This window comes from Bidens hawaiensis, unplaced genomic scaffold (genome assembly GCF_021521415.1).
Source record: "Bidens hawaiensis isolate Kalapana, Puna unplaced genomic scaffold, B.hawaiensis_p1.1 tig00016838_1, whole genome shotgun sequence".
Classification (NCBI taxonomy): domain Eukaryota; kingdom Viridiplantae; phylum Streptophyta; class Magnoliopsida; order Asterales; family Asteraceae; genus Bidens; species Bidens hawaiensis.
Genome location: NW_027492554.1, coordinates 34,177 through 52,675, shown reverse-complemented (window position 1 = coordinate 52,675; position 18,499 = coordinate 34,177). Strand labels below are relative to the sequence as shown.

The following is an 18,499-nucleotide window of genomic DNA, read 5'->3' as shown; positions in this document are numbered from 1 at the left end:
TTCTCTATTTCTTTTAAAAACCTTTCATTTCTTTATTTCCTTACCTCCTTTCATTTCTTTGTGATGCAATTTTAAAAACAATCAAATGACTAAATATTATGATAATCAAAGACAATAAATCAAATCAGAACATCAAAATCAACTTTAGACTGGAATAGGTCGTTTTAAAAATGATCAATCTAATCTAATTCGATTAGTCAAATTTATTCATGTTAGCAAAGTAGTTGAAGAGGTAGGTTCCAGCAGAGCCCAGTTGGACCCGCAAGACTCACCTTGAAGAGGGACGTTTGCGCAAGGACCAACTGGTTCCGCAAGACCCACCATGCTCAGAGATGAAGACCTTACGCGCAGTACGCCAGCTGTTCCCGCAGGGAAAGCCTCCCAATGGTGAAGTATCCCGCCTGTCCCCGCAGCTGCGGATACAAGCCATCAGGGAAGGCTACCCGCACTAATAGCAAGGCTACACGCACAAGGCACTAACTCAATAATTCAGTGTCACCTGAAGGAATGAGCAAGGGGGAATACTCCCGCCCAAATGAGCCAGTCTGTATGCTTCTGGAAGATCTTTTGTACTATACCTGCCAAGGTATGGACAAAATAAACAAGATCTGACCAAAGCAGCCCATGAACCAATCACAGGGTGACAGCTCACCGACAAACAGTACGAGGAGCATGCTCTAGTACTGTTTGTCACTATTAGCCGCTGCCTACTCACCAACCCTTGTCGTGGCACGCACATAGCCTGCAGTTGGTGGAAAAGGAATAGTACACAGCCGGCCTGGTCACTATCAGCCGCTGCCTACCCACCAACCAGCATGGCACGTGCGTAGCCCATAGTTGGTAGAACAGGAAAATTCTACAGCTGGCTGTACCTGCTTGGAAACCTACCTTCGGCTATAAATACTCCAACACCTTGGAATGGTATGGACACATTACATTTCCTTATCACATCTTATCTTTTCTAGCAATCTCTTAATATACACTTATATTCAGAGCAATCTAGTCTGATTCTCACGCCGGAGGGTGGTCACAAGGAGGAACCCCCCCCCCCTTCTCAGTGACGAGCTCACGGTGTTTGTTTTGCAGGTCATCTGAAGAACATCCTTCTTTGCCGGACCTGACCCTCGTGGGAAACATCTATTTAACCCCCAGATTATCCGTAATCTGCCAGGGGTCAATTAGTGTTTCTTCAGTAGTCATGCTTATTTAATTTTTGAAAAATTGGAAACAACACGAACATAACCACAAGAACTGTTCATGAAGGAAATAAAGAATAAAGTTTTGCAACATCAAAGTGCGAATAGGTTTGTTAGTTCGAGAGAAATATAAATCGAAATTGAAATAGAGAAAGAAACACGCTATATTGATCAAAACACAAGAAGTTAGAGGACGGCAAAGACGATGACAGGCCTAGAGATGAAGCTTTTTATTAAAGGAATAAGACGGTGATGATGTTTAATCTTCAATGTCAATAAAAAGAAGATATACACGAGCCATTGACTTAGTTTAATAAGTAGAGGTGTGCATGACACGGTTTTTAGCTTTTTAAAACCATATAAGCATATTATGTCCTTAACTTGGAAACCTGATAATTTGATAGGATTGTAACAGTTTGAAAATCATGTAGGCATTACCTATTTTAACTTTTGCCTATATAAAATTATAAACCCATTAAAAATATTCATATTCAAGCCATTAATTATTGCCCACACTAACAAAAGATTGGTAAATACTAAATAGCCATTTATTCAGCCCAAATTAAAAAGAAAACACATTGGTATCACAAAATACAAGCCTAAAAGATTTCATGCTACTGTGAAATCTTTATTTCCACCACACTATAAATTAATACTATAAGGTAACAAGATTACAAATGTTGCACACAAAACATCTTATGATGAATCAAAACACCTTTTTTTTTATCTAATCCAAACAAACCTTCCAATTATAAACCTTAACATCAAACATCCGGTTTTCTTCAAGCGCACGCTTCAACTGGAGGGCATTTTCGGCATTTTTCGCTAGTAGTAATGCAAACCCTCCACCCCCAGCACCAACAAGCTTGTACCCACAACAATAACTGTCGGCAAAAGTAAAAAGATTATCGACAAACTGGTTACTGCAGTGAGGATCAAGTTCTTGGTGCAGCCTCCAAGTCTCCATCATTATGTCTCCAAGTTTGTCTATGTGGCAGTTCATTAAAGCCTCCCTCCCGGTTCTTGCCAGCTCAGCGAGACGTTTAATGCTTGATATTAGTAAATTATCCCTTTGTAGATACCGAGTTACAACCTTTTGGAGTACTTGATGTGCAAGCCGAACCTGACCGGTGAAAACGACAAGCAGGTGGTCCTGCAACTCGGTAACTAATTTTGGAGATGACAAAAGCGGGATAACTTGAAGACGTAAGGGTATTCCTGGAAAACTGGTGGTAAATTTTATACCGGGGTATAAACCGCCTATTTGATCCTGCCAGCCACCGCCAGGGCCCATTATCTGTTCAAGTACCAACACGAGTCTGGCAACGTTTTCGTTACTTTCATCTCCATCAATAAGACGGATAAGCCCTTTCACAACAGCGGCGGATAAAATGCTGGAAGTCCCCAGCCCACTTCCACGAGGTATTCGAGCCCATGTTTTGACCCGTAAGCCCATGGTATTCAGAATCGTATCGTGAACAACGCCGGTTACAAGTAAAGCAGACTTAACTAACCGAAACGGGTCGTTATCGTCAAACGGGGGTACAATAGAGGAAATGTTTTGTACGTATAGCTCGTTTGAAGCGTCATCGGTGATTAATAATCCGAGCGTTTGTGTGGTTTCTATAATTGTTCCGATAGGGAGAGAATCATCCAAGGTTATTGCCATGTTGAGAACGCATCCAGCTCGTTCTAAGCTCCATGGTGGAGTATCACTCCAACCACCAACAAAGTCAACTCGAACAGGTAACTCAACTTTGACTTTTTTGTGGACGAAAGTTTGACTTTGACCCACATGACCATCCACACCATTAGAAGCTGTCTGATTTGAGGATTGAACGAGGTGCTCTGTGAAACAAAGACAGGAAAACATTCAAAACAATTAGTGACTATATAAGTTTGACCTCTAAAAGTCAAAATAGATTTGTGCTAACCTTTAAAACCATATCTCACTGCTGAAGCGGTTTCATCAGCAACAGCAACCCATACTTGGTGTTCAACTTCAATTGCCTTTTCATGATTGTTGCATGCACGAAGAAGATCAACCTGCACTTGATAAGATCGGCTTTTAGGGACAATTTTGGAACTTTTTGACTCAAAATTTGGACATAATTCCAAAAAGTTTGTACATATTTTCTCTCCCGAGTCTTCCACTTGCAAAATTTCTTGACACAACTGAGATAAATTTCTACCAAGCAAACCGAAACTAAGACAAGCTTTAGCAATTTTAGCAGCAAGATCCGCTTGATGATTACTAGAAATTAAACACATTTGTGGGAAATCAATTGATCTATGCAACTCTTCTAAACTGACCCGTTTAGATATTTTCCATAAATCATAAAATCCATCATTTTTCTCATCATCTTCTAACCCCATAAGCCAGTTTGCAAGACGAAGCATATCAAAATATGCAACAACAGGAAAAACTTTTGCATTCCATAAACATTTTTCTTTAGAACTCCATAAGTCCTTTTCATGAATTCCCAAATCTTCTAGAACCTTCTCCCACGGTTTTCCACAAAAAGTACCGTTTTCGGAAACGGGAATTTTGGGATTATCGTGGAGACCACAATACACGATCACCCATTCAGTGCAGCCTATTAAAGGTACCTCCCAAAGACAATGCCGATCAGGAAGAAGAAAGTTATCAGTTTTTTCTGGTAAACTGACACCAACTACCACAGATAGTGAACCAATTTGTACTCCACTTGAAATTGATGAATCATATATAAGAGAATCATCACCGACTGATACATCAGGTGAAATTTTGCTAGAAATTATAATAGCAGACGATGCAATATCAGACATTGTTGTTGCAGGAATAGAGCAGAGATGCCTGCGGCCCACAAGTCTTGAACCAGTCCCACTTAAGTGATCTAAAACTTCACTTGAAGTGCCAAAGTGCAAGAACAACAGATCATCTGCATTGACATTTTAAGAAAATCTTCATAATATTCATTGTGATGATATTATTAAAAGTTTTATGGCATAAGATAAGATTAACCGTACAAGCACAATAGCTATACATGGTTTGTTTCCCCAATCTTTTCACCAGTTCTTCACCTAAAGGTCGTGACTTTAACCATTCATGTTTTGCTGGTACCCAAGCTGCTACAAGATCTTCATACAAACTCATCTGAAAAGGTGACATTTTAAGTAGGATATTATGGTCAATTTTATCAAAAATGACCAAAATGGAGTTAAAATCTTGCCTCTTTTTTAGTATTCAGAAGCTGTGAGATCAACGGTTGGCTCAAACAAGAAAGTGCAACAAGATCTTCCCAAGCTTTACCTCTAACCGCTATGATACCAGTATCAAGCAATGTCCTACCATCATCAAGTACTGCATGGTGCTTACTAAGTTCCTGTACACTAGGTTTTTGAAGCAGATTTGCAACAGGATTAACTGAAAAACTTTCATATGAATCCCCAGTTTTTGATGCCACAATAACACCATGATTGGAAGCAATATCAAGAGTTATGGGAACAGTTATGATGCAGGATGTATCTGGAAGAACCATAGCAGATGCATCAAAACACGGAAGCACGTCACCAGTCATAATGAACAGTCCACCTGGATTATATAAGTCACCAACGTAAACAATCTTTTGACTATGTTGATTAATAATATGCTATGATATAAACAAGAAAGTAACCTTCGTTTTTATAAGCTTGTCTAGCACAAGAAGATATTGCTAGTATATGGTCAAAAAGCAAGGGTACGGGTCCATCAGGGTCATCATCTGCAAGATATGGAAGAGGCAAGAAGACTTTCCCCATGGGATTTGCCCATGGGACCCGCTTAGAGTCACCGCCTGCATGCAGCAATAATATATGCTTTTTCCTTAAAAAGTTAATCATTGATGCAGAAACTTCAGTTTCAGAGCTTTCATGGGGCATATAAGATCCATCATCGCAGCCATTTGCTACCTGCCGAGTATAAATGTTATCCCATTAAAGCCAGCTGCAATGCAGTAGCAAGAATGAAGAATCAAACTTCAGGAATTTGACTGAACAAAGGCACTTAAAAGACAGGTTGTAAGCGAAGCGAACTAAACAAGGTCTTGTTCATGTTCGTTCATTAAGGTATTATCGGGCAAGAAAACGGTTAGCTCACTAAGGATATGAACTTGCTCGGTTCACAAACACAAACGGACGAACACAAATTAACACAAACATTGTTTTAGTTGACTTAACTAACCGAAAATAGTTAGTGCCAACAGTTCATTACAGCTACCAAGCTTCTGTTGGTGTTTTTTTATTACATTCACATTTATATGTTAGATTTACATATAAATTAATCACATAATACTCGTATACTTTTTGTTTCATAGCTAATAATTTTGCTTAAATTTATATGATAAAATTAGAAAAGTCATTAAAAAGCTTTAATGAACAAACATTAACAAACATAAACGGCCGTAAACAGCAACAGCAATCATCATAATTCATATATCAACTGCAACAGATCTACTATGTTTTCTAGAGGTGTTCAACGAATCGAATTCGAATATTCAATTTAATCTAATAAAATTATTTGAAGCTAAATTCTAATTCCAGTCGAAAATCGATTACTGATATATCTTATTTGAATATTAAATAAATACTTATCAAATTATTTCAATTTAATCTAATCAATTTAATCGAATATTAAATTCTAAATTCTAATCGAATTATTTGAAAACTCGAAGCTAATTCTACTTCCAGTCGGAATTCGATTACCCAATTTGAAAACAAAAACCTGAAGCGAGAATCTAACTCGAAGCAGAATTCAAAATTCGATTACTGAACTCAAACCGAATCGAATCACAAATTCTTATTCGATTCGAAATTCGAAATTCAATTAGTCTAACGGAATTTGAATTCGATAACCGAACTCGAACCGAATCAAATTAGTCGAATTTTGACATTTCGAAGCTAAATTCTAATTCGATTCAAATTCGACTACTGAATTCAAATCGAATTCGAAATTCTGAAGTTGGATTCGAATTCAACTGCTGAATTCATTAAGATTCGATTCGAATACACTAATTGCATTTGGAAATGAATTAAACCACTAACAAAACCCTAATTAAACCAATAATAATAATAATAATAACACCTGAGAATTATTATAATGTTTGGCTAGAGCGAGAACAGCGTTGAGAGTGGCCGCACCCGACCCGATCCGCCGCCCATCCGGGTCGGGTACAGCAAGAGTAACAGTAGAGTCCGAGATCCGGCGCATCCGTACAGCTCGTTTGAGTTGCCATTCATACAGTGCTGCTTGCTCAGGACTCGCAGCGGTTAAAACGATAGCGTCCCATGTCGGAACCCTAGACGGTGAACGAACGGATAAGCGTAAGCGGTACCATGACTTTCTTAATACTGACTCCAAGTCTAAATGTTGTTGTTTGCTCATGGTTTCAGTGGTTTGATTCAGTGATTGATTGCTGATATTTGAATTGGGGAAAATGTCGGTAGTGATGATAAATTGATGATTACAAGTTTGTTTGACTGTGTGAGAGTGAAACTGGATATAAAAATAAAAGATAAAATGGGTTCGAACCGGAGACCTACGACTGACGTGATAAACCAACTACACCACGAAACCTCTGTGATAAGAATCTTTGAAGTATCTTTTTGTGACTTTTGGTTAATAATCGAACCGTTAACTAAAACTTAACCAAAAATTGGTTATTGGTTTTTTAATACCATTGGTTAACAAAACTAATTGAAACGAACCGTTATATTATAATTTTTGTATATTTTCAGGTTTTTATACCTTTGTTTCATGTTTTATACACGTATTCCATGTATTTTGCTCTTTTTGTGCCCTTTTTGCTAGGGGTTAACAATAACCAAACTAAACAAAAATCAGTCATCGGTTTTTCTTTGTACCCTCGGTTGACCGAAATTAACTAAACCAAACCATTCATATTACACCGACATTTTATGTTATATATATATATATATATATATATATCTTTATTTTTTAACTTCATTTATTCTCATTCCGTGTATTTAAAAGCAAAAGTTTTAGCCCAAGGTTGATTTTGGTTAGTAACCAAACCGAAAATCGACAAACTAACCGAATAAACCGAAAGGCTTATAACTGAATCAAACCGTGCACACGCCTACCTTTTGGGTTTCTTGTTGGAGGTAATCAAAATTAACCAAATCAAAACAAAAACTGAAAAACTAACCAACTAAACTATCAATTGATTATTTTAATTGAGGCTAATAACCAAACTAAATCATACACACCCCTACTTACTTTTTGGGTTTCTTGTTGGGAGGGTTTATTGTTATAGATAAGGTATTGAATATTGATCGTAGAATATAATGCCTTGTTGATTCAACATATGTGATTTAGTTTATTAAAGTGATTAATAAATAATTTAAGTTTGTATTACGTGTACGTGTTACCAAATACAATTTAATTTTTGAAATTTTGAAATAGAAGACTAGTGACACAACTTTATTATATGTTAGTACATTCTTATTAAACACTATTTGTTAAATATTATCGATGACAATTCCAACTTTGAAACCAATAATATTTAACCATATAGAATAAAGAACTAAAATATTTGCATATCCAAAGCATTAAAAGACCATCCATTCACAATTGAACTAAACACCTTGAGTCCTTCTACAGTAACAAAACCAAGTATAATGTCATTTTATATGACTATTGTTACTAATGTATCACCAGTGCAAAGAAACTAATTCTATTTTATTGTTTGTTATATGTTTTGTGTTTATATCAAGTAACTGGATATTATTGTTTGTTATATGTTTTGTGTTTATATTTAACAAGCCACTTTAGTTTTTTGTTAAAACTTAAAACATATCCAAAAACCTAAAATATACCAACTAATGGACCATTCTTATGAAGTAAAAAACTAAAATCTTAATATGAAGGAGGTACAAATAAAAATCACTATTCAACCACCAACTCCACAAAGTTCAAACACAAGGCTAGCCAAACCAAACAACTCCAAAACCTACACATTAAACATAAAACTAACGCAGACGAACAGAAGTCGAAATATGCAGCGTATCAAGTCTCCATCCGCATGCCAATTTCCGATTTATACGGTCTCTCAACTTCTTGACCTTCTAACAGGCGACCGACTGTAAGAGAGAGATAAACAAGTTCAGCACACAACTATTACGCTAAATCATCGTCTAATGTTTTTTTTTTTCAAATAAAATACACAAAACTAAAATATGTTACCTGCGGTATCTCCCATAAGCCGGGCTCTTTCGCCTGTCATAAGATGGCCCGTCATACTTATCATACACTGGGCTACGAGCACGCCCATAATCGGGACTTGGTCTACCTCTCCTATAAGGACTCGGTGACCTATAAGGACTATCTCCCCGCCTCCCGTAATCTCTTCTGGGGCTCCTTGAGCGGGACCCTCTCTCACCGTCATCCCTTAGAGCATACTCCACTGATACCACCCTATCCAGTATTTTACTGCAATTAACGAAAAAAACTATTAATTAATGGTGGTTTTTAAAAACTTGAATCAAAATAAAGTTAAAAACAAATGTACAAAGTACAAACCTCATGTGTGTACACTCGAGAGCTTTTGTAGCCTCTTCTTGTGTTTCAAACTGCACAAACGCAAAGTTGCGCCTTATGCGAACATTAAGAACCTTTCCATACGGCTCAAAGTGGCGCTCAATGTCATGAACCCTTGTGCGGACCGGGTCAAAGTTTATTATGAACAATGTTTTAGTTGGTCTCTGGTTCGCGACTGACTTTGAACCATCACGGTTTCGATTGCGCTCACCCTGCAACATGTCATTTTCATATCAGAATCCATTATGTTATACTAAGTACTAACACTACAAAGCAACAATAAATGGCGTTTCATGTCATACCCGAGCCCATTCCACAGACAGCCTGCGCCTATCGTATCCAAACGAGGAGTTATCAAGAGCATGAATAGCGTCTTCAGCGTCACGTTCATCTTCAAAGTAAATAAATGCATATCCTGCAAGGAGAATAAAGTAAGGCATCTAATGAAATATTAAACATAATATTTTTTTAATGATTTCACAAGCGATATGCATCTCTTCCATCACTAACTAAATAAAGTTACAAAACCTGCAAATATGTAGAGAGGCCTTGCAAGATCAAGTAAATCAAGATGATGGTCATGGAACTATTTAAGACTAAACTCGTTTCACAAGTGCTAACTGCTAAGTGTGCTTCATCATTTAGACAGCATGTGTTCAGAAATAGAAGACATGGCAAGATAGAACATGAGCCCTTTAGGACAAGTGATGGAAGGCGTGACATGCAATGATGTAAGTGATTTGAATGATTTGAATGGATGAAAGGTGGAAGAATTCCATCCGTTAGTGGAAAGAGAGTGATGATACAAGCTCTTTTTCCTTTAGTTGACTGTTCCTGCGTCAAAATAAACACTTAAAAAACGCCGTCCCCATAGTAATTTAAACTTGGCGGTTACCCATTATTGCCCCCAAGGGATCATGCCCAAATATACAATGTACAAAAGTAGATGCACATCGATGAATCAGTGTTTTACAGTCAATTATAGTCTAATTTGGACTATCCCCATTCACAAACCAACCCAATCCAATCTTTATTATAAAATATATTTCTCACTTCCACCCAACCCAACTTAACTTTCCACACTCATTCGCAACCCAATCTACACTACTTTATATTATTTATTAAATAAATATAATTTATAATTCTCGATTTTTTTATTAAAAGTAACCAGAAATATAAAAAATAATATTATATTTAATTATATATTTAATTTTAAAATATTTAAAAAACAAAAAATATTTGTATTCTTCAAACATACTTAATATTTATTTTGTATTAAAAAAATATATTTTTTGACAAACTCTGTTTTTAATAAAATTTATACCAGTGTGTTAACAAAAAAAAAGAAAACTGTACAAGACTATGTTTTTAGATTATTTTAAGAACTTAATTATTAATTATTAATAGTTAATAAAAAAACAATATTATAGTTAAAACTAACTAGTGTGAAAGAAAAAAGAAGAAATCATAAAAGGCCCATAAAAATGTTGACATGTGGCCATGGATGGTTTGCTTATAGGAGTAGTCTTACAACTGCAACTAGGCCATTTAAAACATGAAATACATTAAGAATAGTCACCTATCCAAATATCATTCGGTTACCCAAAAAATCAAGCAACCAGCAAAAACAAAATGGTTGCTTGCATTGACTATGTTTCAAAAACATATCAAGCAAGCCAGCCCAAACAGAGATAAACAGGCTAAGCTCATAATCATTGATCTCTAAAATTTTCTATAGATATTGGAATCCATAAGTTTCATCAAGAACCAAATAAAGAAAGGAACCTTATAATGTGACCTAAACACAAGTGTCTAACAATAGGTCATATCATGGAGATTAAATTCCAAAATAAATTCTTTACATCAAAATATTAAATTAATAAAAACTTTGTTGTTCCTAACTTGCAATCTCGTTCTGCGCCAACAAATACATTTGAACACTAGCTTTGAAACTTTCAAATGAAAGTTCTTTTGAAACGAATACTGTAATATAGATATTTCTAGTTTTAAAGTAATCCTACGAATAGTTATCCAAAGGGAACGTACATTAACAACCTAATGACAGATGCGCATCAATAAATCTATGTTTTACAGTCAATTATAGTCTAATTTACAACTGCAACTGGGCCAATTAAAGCATGAAATTCATCAACGATAGTTACCAATCCAACACATAAAGCAAGCCAGCCTAAAACTGAGATAAGCAGGAAAAGCTCATAATCATTGTTCTCTGAAAATTCCAATAACTATCGGAATCCATTAGTTCATAAAGAACCAAATAAAGAAAGAAACTCTATAAATCTAACCTACACACACTGACACACAGGCTTAACAATGAAATATGAAGCCATCTAATGCCAATTTATGACTATACAATGTCAAAACATAAAGTTAAGTTGACAAAATATTAGAAACTAGTTACTCATCCTATCTAGGAATAAGATTGCTACCAATCCAGACCCTTAAAAATAACGACAAAAAAAAAACCGAAACAAAAAACATGAGAATCAAGTACCGGTACCGATTTTGGCCGTATACGGTAATAGATGCACATTCATAATCCTAACCGACAACCGGAATATATCTGGATAATCTTCAATCCTTTTACTCATCTTAAATTCTCTCTATCTCTACTAAGAGGTAATTTAATAAGGTTAGTTCTGTCCGTGGACGGTAGGCACCAACTAATTATTGGCTCTTAATATACTAACGCGTAAAGATAAACACGACACTCCGACAAGCGGAGTATTCATTTGTCTTAAAGAAACTACATCATATTGTAAACTCGTAGTAATATTAATATTAAATTAAGTAAATTAAAATGCTCCTAACTTGCATTCTCGTTGTGCAATATATATTTTCTAAACTACTAACCGAATAGAATGTAAATAAACGATTAAAAGACATACATACCAGATTTCATATCAACACGTTCAACTCTTCCATATCTTCCAAACAATTTCTCCAGATCCGACTCACGCGTCTCGTACTCGAAGTTACCACAGAAAACCGGCTTCATTCTCTTCTCGCACAAATTAACTTATCAATGAACCCATACATACAACTAATCAGTAATTATAGATTGTAGAACGATTGATTGAAATAATTAGGGTTTGAAGATGAAGAATATACCTTGTTTGACGAGAGAGACTGAAAGGAGGTTATTTAATATACGCAAATGGATGTTTACCAAACCACGTGGCGTGTATCTTCGCCGTTGATCTGGTTGGTTCAGTTTACTTTAATGGGCTGGATGGATACTCAATTCTAGTTTAATAGTGGGCCTGCTATAATATCAAGTTATCAACCAGATCCTGTGAGATTTTTGATTTAGCTTGTTTGAGCATCCGAACTGAACGGCTGAAATTCAAATCGAGCAAAAACTGAAACGAGCTAAAATCGAGTCGAGCATTTTTCGATCGAACATCGAGTGATTTCAAGTATTATTTATTTCTTTTTCACTTTAAAATTTTCAAGAAGAAACAAATTTGAAAGTTGTAAATAATATATTTTATAAATAAATTAGTAGTTTTTAGAAAAACGTGTAATAGATTGTAATTTTTTGGGGTAAAACTTGAAGCGAACAAATAAAACTATAAAATTGACGGAATATGAAAAATTTTAAGGGGTAAAATAATTGTAAGCTTATATTTATGTGTTTTGTCTATATATTTATCTATTTGTTCATATATAATTATATATAAAATAAATAAATAACATTCGAACTGAACTGAACCGAGCAGACCTTTGCTCGTTGCTTGGCTCGTTTACAAACCGAACCGAGCAGAGCGGCTCGTTTTCAATCGAGCATTTTCCGAGCGAGCGACGAGCGGTTTCGACAGCCCTAGTTACATAATCACGTTACCGTCACGCCACGTAAGCAGTGAAGTTTTAACTAACACGTTATGGGCTATCTATGTTTACATGTATACTAAAAAAAAGATGTGATTGGTTGTTAGTGGGTGGACCTACTTATTATATGTGTTTCATGCCGTTACGAGGATAGTGCTCCCCATCTTTGGCACCCCACTTGATTTCTTTGGCGTGGTGTACAGACCATCTTGTCAAGGATGGCGCCATTTAACCACACATAAAGAATGGTCTTATCATAAACATTTTATTTTCTGATTGCGTACGATATATATAAATAACAAAATTATGTTCAAGTGGTCGATGGGGACCATGGAACGACCATACCGTCTTAACATTTTTACTTAATATTTTACTAAATTACTACTATACACAAGTTTGCCTTAACAACAATAAAGCTACATACGTAAAATGTAAAGGTATGTAAAAGTGTACAACAACATAGTAACATCTTACTTGAAAGTCAAAACTAAATGAGACCAGTGTTGTAGTTCATAAATGCTTATCATTCATTTCGATACATAGTACATAGGCAACACCATGTATGAGTCACGGCGCATGCATATAAGGGCTCTTCGCATCCTTTTGGCTCGCGTCTTCCATTGCTAAGGAAGCCTCGCATTTATATATCACTCCAAAGTTTGTTCACTCGTCAATGTGATACAAGTTTTCATTTTTTCTCCTTTCAAGTCTCATTCATTTAGCTTATTATGGGTCACGGCGTATGCTTATAAGGACACCCTTTAGTTCGTCGCGAAGAACTTATTAAGGAGAACGCAAAACCTTAACAATTTTAGTTATATGAATCATAAAAAAAAATATTGTAATTTATGCTCAGCTAAAAAAAATACATCTTAAAACAAGCTTCATGACCTGTTGAGCGTGTCGGGTCCTTTGGAATTACTTGTACCCACCTCACCAATTGTCTTAAATAGTCGGCGATTACATGCATTTAACAACTTATTCGAAAGTCAAAACTAAATGAGACAAGTGTTGTTACATAACCAGCAAAAGTAGTTCATAAAATCTTTTCATTCATTTCAACATTTAGTTTCATAAAGAACATGCTGTATAGTACATAAGCAAAGGCATGACAGAGGACATGTCATTGCTTCATTTATGTCCACCCATGACGAAAAAAAAATTACAATCCGGTTCAATGGTTTGGCGAGCATTAACTTTCAAGATTAATTTCGTAGCAAATAGACTAATGTTGCATAGACGTTACCAACCGAAGATCAAAGAAACTCATCTTGCTCGTTACATATCTTCTCACCAATCTCCCCCGAAATTGCCTGAGTTTAGTGTTGTACCATCATCACCTTGGGTTGTCACCTTCTTGATGAATACCGCCCGAGAAAATTCATTTATTCTCTCTTACTTGATCCAGATTAGTAGGGGCGGTGCAACTGTCCTAAAGCGAAATACTGCAACTAGCAGAAAGTGGACCAAAAAAGTAAAGATGGCATAGATATGTATATAAGTACCTTTTTGCTATGTAAAACTAGGGGTTTGTGTGGTGTGGCTCGGTGCGGTTTTTGACTAAAACCGAACCGAAAACCAAACTTTCGGTTTTATGATTTTTTAAAACCGTTCAGTTTCGGTTTTCTTCGGTTCAGTTTTAGGTTTTTGGGTTTTGGTTCGGTTTTGCTACTCGAGTCAAAACTTTTTGGGCAAAAAAAAAAATAAAAGTTGACCCAAGAAATTGAAATTGGACATGATATTTTTTTTCTTTAAACTAATAATTAATAGAATATTGAATATTTGGACTTCAAATATAAAAATGCTAATAAAAGATACATTTAAACTCAAAATTCAAAATCAAAACTATAAATACCAGTATTATTAATTATTAACCATATGTAGAAACCATATATATTTGTTTTTAACCATATGTTAAAACTAAACAAATAGTCATCGTTAGATTTTATTTTAACGGTTACGGTTAAGATATTATGGTTATTTACTTAATTTGATATTTTTGTTATTTTGGTGCGGTTCGGTTATTCCGGTTCTTAACAATATACAAAACCAAACCAAAACCAATATTTCGGTTTTTGCTAAAGTTCAAAACCGAACCGCTGGTTTCTAATTCGGTTTGGTTTTTTCAGTTCGGTTTATTTGGGTTTTTTGGTTTCGATTCGGTTTTATGCACACCCCTATATTAAAAACAGAAGTAATCTTATTACCATATAAAACACATGTAGGATTGACATCTAAGAAGCAGAGTTGACCGATATCGAACCAATAACAGCTTCTCTCTTCTTACAAACATTACTACCAAACTTGGTCACAAGAAGTTGCCAAACATCCGAATCAATCAGTTCTCGACACATATCCATATCAAGCACTTTCATTACTCGCACTTCATCCCCTGCTTCACACAGACCCGTAAGTAACACAGAATAAGTCGTTTTATTCGGCACACACTTTTTATCCAACATCTCCTCTAGAATCTTAACCCCTTCCTTCGCATTACCGCCTTTACAAAACCCTTTAATCAACATATTATATGTAAACGCGTTAGGAACGCACCCCTTTTCCACCATATCGTCCCATAACCTACCCGCCTCGCATAACTCTCCCATCTCACACATACCACCAATCAGCGTATTATACGTCATAACACTTGGAATTGAACTCTTTTCAAATTCATCAAACAACTTTCTAGCTTCCCAAATCTTACCCTTTTTACACAACCAATGTATAAGCGTACTCGATATCGCGTTGTCGGGAGTGCAATTCTTCCTTAAAAGCTTTTTCCATAGCTCACACGCGTCCTCAACTTTCCCGACTTCACACAAAACATCGATCAATCTACAACAAAGAGCGGAATTCGGAACGTATTTCTTTTCAAGCATATCGTCTAACAAACTTAACGCTTCACCGGGCTTTTTCGCTTTACAAAAGGCTTCAATCATAACACCGTAAGTAACTTCGTTAGGGTCCACTTTATTATCCACCATATCATCCATTACTCTCACCGCATCAATCAATCTCCCTTGTTTACAAAACCCGTCCATTAATATTGTATATGTCGTGGCGTCGGGAGTCCACCCTCTATCAAGAATCTGGTCAAACATCCGCTTTGCACCCGCCATATCTCCGTTGGACACGTACGCTCCTAATATAGTGGTGTAAGTCACTACATTTGGTACCATTCCCATTGCAGGCATTTCATCTAAAACCTTGAGTGCACCTTCTATGTCGCCTTTTTTACAAAATGCTTTCAAAAGAATATTGCAAGTGAAGACATTTGGTATGATACTGAACTTCTTTTGACTATTTTTGAACAAAGCATGCACCAGCTCATATTTTCGGTTCTGAATCAAAACATTTAGAAGTGTGTTTAAAGACCGCACGGATTTCGTGACACCAAAGTCATCAATCCGCAAGAATATGCGTAAAGAATCCTTAGGACGGCTAGCGAGCCCGTAACTACGTAAGACATCGATGAAAAGATTCTCCCCGCACTTGATGTTCGACTTTTGTAACTGGGAAAGAAGGGTTTCGACCGGTTCAAAGGCTCGAGCACGAGAGAGCTTGTGGATGATGGAGTGGTAGGTTTCGTAATTATGTTCGAATCCCGGGTGGTATTTACCGGCGTGGTCGAATATTTGAAGGGCAAGGTCAAGGTTTTGTTGGCGGGTGATGATGGATGCAAGGCGTTTAGGGTAGAGCTTTTGCGGCCAAGGTTTGATTGGAGGAGTTACAGTGTAGGATTTGAGAAGTTGGGATTTGGACTCGATGGCGGAGAGATGGTGGTGGGACGGGTGGGCGGCAAAGGGATCGTTAGAGGAGTTGGTGGTGGAGTAGTGGCGGAGATGATGGATTTTTCTAGCTGCTTTTGAGATTTGTGAGTCCATCATCATCTTCATTGGCTGAACCATCTGGTGTGTGTAACAAATATAAAATTAAACAATATAGAAGCATATGTTTGAAAACAATAGATTGTATAAGAACAACACCACATAATATAGTCCTACGCGTTCATAATATAAATCAAAACTAAATATACACTTGTACTCATAAAGTATTCACTTTTTTTCATACGATTTAAGGTAACATCGTCACTTATTTTATATACTCGTTATTGCTTTCATTTGATGAATCAAACTATGAGGAGAGATAAGTGAATTACCATAAACCATTATTTCATTCTTTGCGAGTCATGTTCATTTTCATTCATTTGTTAACTTTCGTATAAATGAGAGACTTAAAAACATCCATCACACTTAATCAACAAAAAACATGCAAAGTTCACAATTCACGGTAAGGAGCATATTGAACAGACAGCCACAGAGACGGTGCTATCATAAAACTAAAGCATGAATAGGATGAAGGTATGCAAGTCTAGCCTTTAAAGACTCCATGGAACAATGTATAATCAGTCACGTTTGTTACCATTTCACAATCTATTCTAATGAAGTAAATGGTTAAAAAAAATTCTTTTGACAAACATATACATAAATAATAAGCATTCTTTATACTCTACATAAGCAGTTCCTATCTTAATGGCAAAAAAATTATAAACTAGAATATTAACAATAACAATTCAATTATGATCTATAAACCTTTAGTGCAAGCAAAAAATACTATTAATTAACACAACTTACCGTATAATGTTTTGCAGTTGAACTTTGTAAACAAAAACAAGTTGCGTAGAGACGACGCCGAGCTGCTGATATCCAAAACAGCTTATTTCTTGGTGCTCTGCACATTCATATACCAAAAGAAACAAACTTTGTTAGTATTTCAGTTTTCATCTCTCAGTTCACAATAAATTAACTTTAACCCATGATGCAGTTTTGTTGACACATATGAATATATGATAATAAAAAAATTACAATTAAACAGATTGTCAAGAAGATATAAAAATATAATTTTTAAAGTGACAAAGTTATATTTTCATTGAAGCATTTCATCGAACACTTGGTGTACATGAATGAAAACAAGTATTAACTCTTACCCACATATCGTATCATATCATATCATATCATACGTTATTATTGGAATCAATTGAGCCTCGTGTTTAGATGCGGGTCACGAGTGGCAGGTGGTGGCTATTGCGATCGGAAACTGCCGTATGTTTCGCCGGAAACACTGACCGGAGTGTTGGAGGTATGCGAGTGAGAGATGATTGTGGGTATTGGATTGGGCTCATTTAAAACGAGTTATAAACCGAATCGGGTTGGTCAACGGGGCGTTAAGAATTATATACGGGCCGATGTATAACGGTAAAGCCACAGATGTGTACAAAAAGGTTATAAACCGAATCGGGTTGGTCAAGGGTGAATTAAAATCTGTTAGGTCCAAACTGATTTGCGATGTAAACCGGTTTCGGGTAGATATATCATATATTCTAGCCCTATACGAATCGTTTTTGAGTGTTGTGATTCAACCAAAACTAATACATATTTATGCTAAACATATATGGGAAAAAGGGTATATAAAAAAAACAAAAAGATGGCCGATGAACAGTAATCTAACGACTCATTTGAGTCCAACTGCTATAAGCCATTTAACTGGTTTTTCAAATCGGGCCGGGTTCAAACTGGTTTCAAGAAACAAACATACAAACCAATATATAGGTTGCCGTGTAGGGGAACATACAAACCAATATATAGGTTGCCGTGTAGGGGCAGGTTGGAATCAATTTAGGTCAAAATGGTTTTCTTTTTTACCATCGGGTCGGGTTAGAAACCGATGTACCAAACACAAACTAATTTAGAAACCGATGTATCAATCAATCAATCTGGAAGCCACCTCTTTATTCCTTTGGATAGAGGTACGGTGTGCCTACATCCCACCCTCCCCAGACCCTACTTATAGCTTTGCTGTCGGTGGGATTTTACTG

General features: G+C 36.1%; 3 protein-coding genes across 3 annotated transcripts; all 3 read right to left on the bottom strand.

Annotated features, from left to right (window-relative positions):
- Positions 1–1,871: 1,871 nt before the first annotated feature.
- On the bottom strand, positions 1,872–6,607 carry LOC143552309 (bifunctional fucokinase/GDP-fucose pyrophosphorylase-like). The gene is made up of 6 exons (XM_077042564.1): positions 6,298–6,607; positions 4,853–5,126; positions 4,409–4,770; positions 4,206–4,332; positions 3,131–4,117; positions 1,872–3,044 (listed from the first exon to the last, which is right to left on the bottom strand). The coding sequence occupies exons 1-6, from the start codon at positions 6,595–6,597 to the stop codon at positions 1,924–1,926; spliced, it is 3,171 nt and encodes a 1,056-aa protein (XP_076898679.1). The 5' UTR covers positions 6,598–6,607; the 3' UTR covers positions 1,872–1,923.
- A 1,456-nt stretch (positions 6,608–8,063) lies between these two features.
- Positions 8,064–11,830, bottom strand: LOC143552291 (serine/arginine-rich splicing factor RS31-like). Its single transcript, XM_077042552.1, has 5 exons — positions 11,686–11,830; positions 9,075–9,187; positions 8,755–8,984; positions 8,419–8,664; positions 8,064–8,315 (listed from the first exon to the last, which is right to left on the bottom strand). Exons 1-5 carry the CDS (start codon positions 11,789–11,791, stop codon positions 8,285–8,287), a joined length of 726 nt encoding a protein of 241 aa, XP_076898667.1. The 5' UTR covers positions 11,792–11,830; the 3' UTR covers positions 8,064–8,284.
- A 2,973-nt stretch (positions 11,831–14,803) lies between these two features.
- LOC143552308 (uncharacterized) lies at positions 14,804–17,863 on the bottom strand. The gene is made up of 3 exons (XM_077042563.1): positions 17,645–17,863; positions 17,259–17,355; positions 14,804–16,532 (listed from the first exon to the last, which is right to left on the bottom strand). The coding sequence occupies exon 3, from the start codon at positions 16,530–16,532 to the stop codon at positions 14,859–14,861; it is 1,674 nt and encodes a 557-aa protein (XP_076898678.1). The 5' UTR covers positions 17,259–17,355; positions 17,645–17,863; the 3' UTR covers positions 14,804–14,858.
- Between the last annotated feature and the right edge of the window lie 636 nt (positions 17,864–18,499).

Bases quoted from the DNA above. Each gene is read 5' to 3' on its own strand.
- LOC143552309 (XM_077042564.1), bottom strand. From the start codon at position 6,597: ATGAGCAAACAACAACATTTAGACTTGGAGTCAGTATTAAGAAAGTCA. The intron at 4,771-4,852 runs GTTACTTTCTTG...TATATAATCCAG, and splicing joins ACAAGCTTATAAAAACGAAG to GTGGACTGTTCATTATGACT. The intron at 4,118-4,205 runs GTACGGTTAATC...ATGTCAATGCAG, and splicing joins CATGTATAGCTATTGTGCTT to ATGATCTGTTGTTCTTGCAC.
- LOC143552291 (XM_077042552.1), bottom strand. From the start codon at position 11,791: ATGAAGCCGGTTTTCTGTGGTAACTTCGAGTACGAGACGCGTGAGTCG. The intron at 9,188-11,685 runs GTATGTATGTCT...TTCTCCTTGCAG, and splicing joins ACGTGTTGATATGAAATCTG to GATATGCATTTATTTACTTT. The intron at 8,316-8,418 runs GTAACATATTTT...TCTCTCTTACAG, and splicing joins GCTTATGGGAGATACCGCAG to TCGGTCGCCTGTTAGAAGGT.
- LOC143552308 (XM_077042563.1), bottom strand. From the start codon at position 16,532: ATGGTTCAGCCAATGAAGATGATGATGGACTCACAAATCTCAAAAGCA.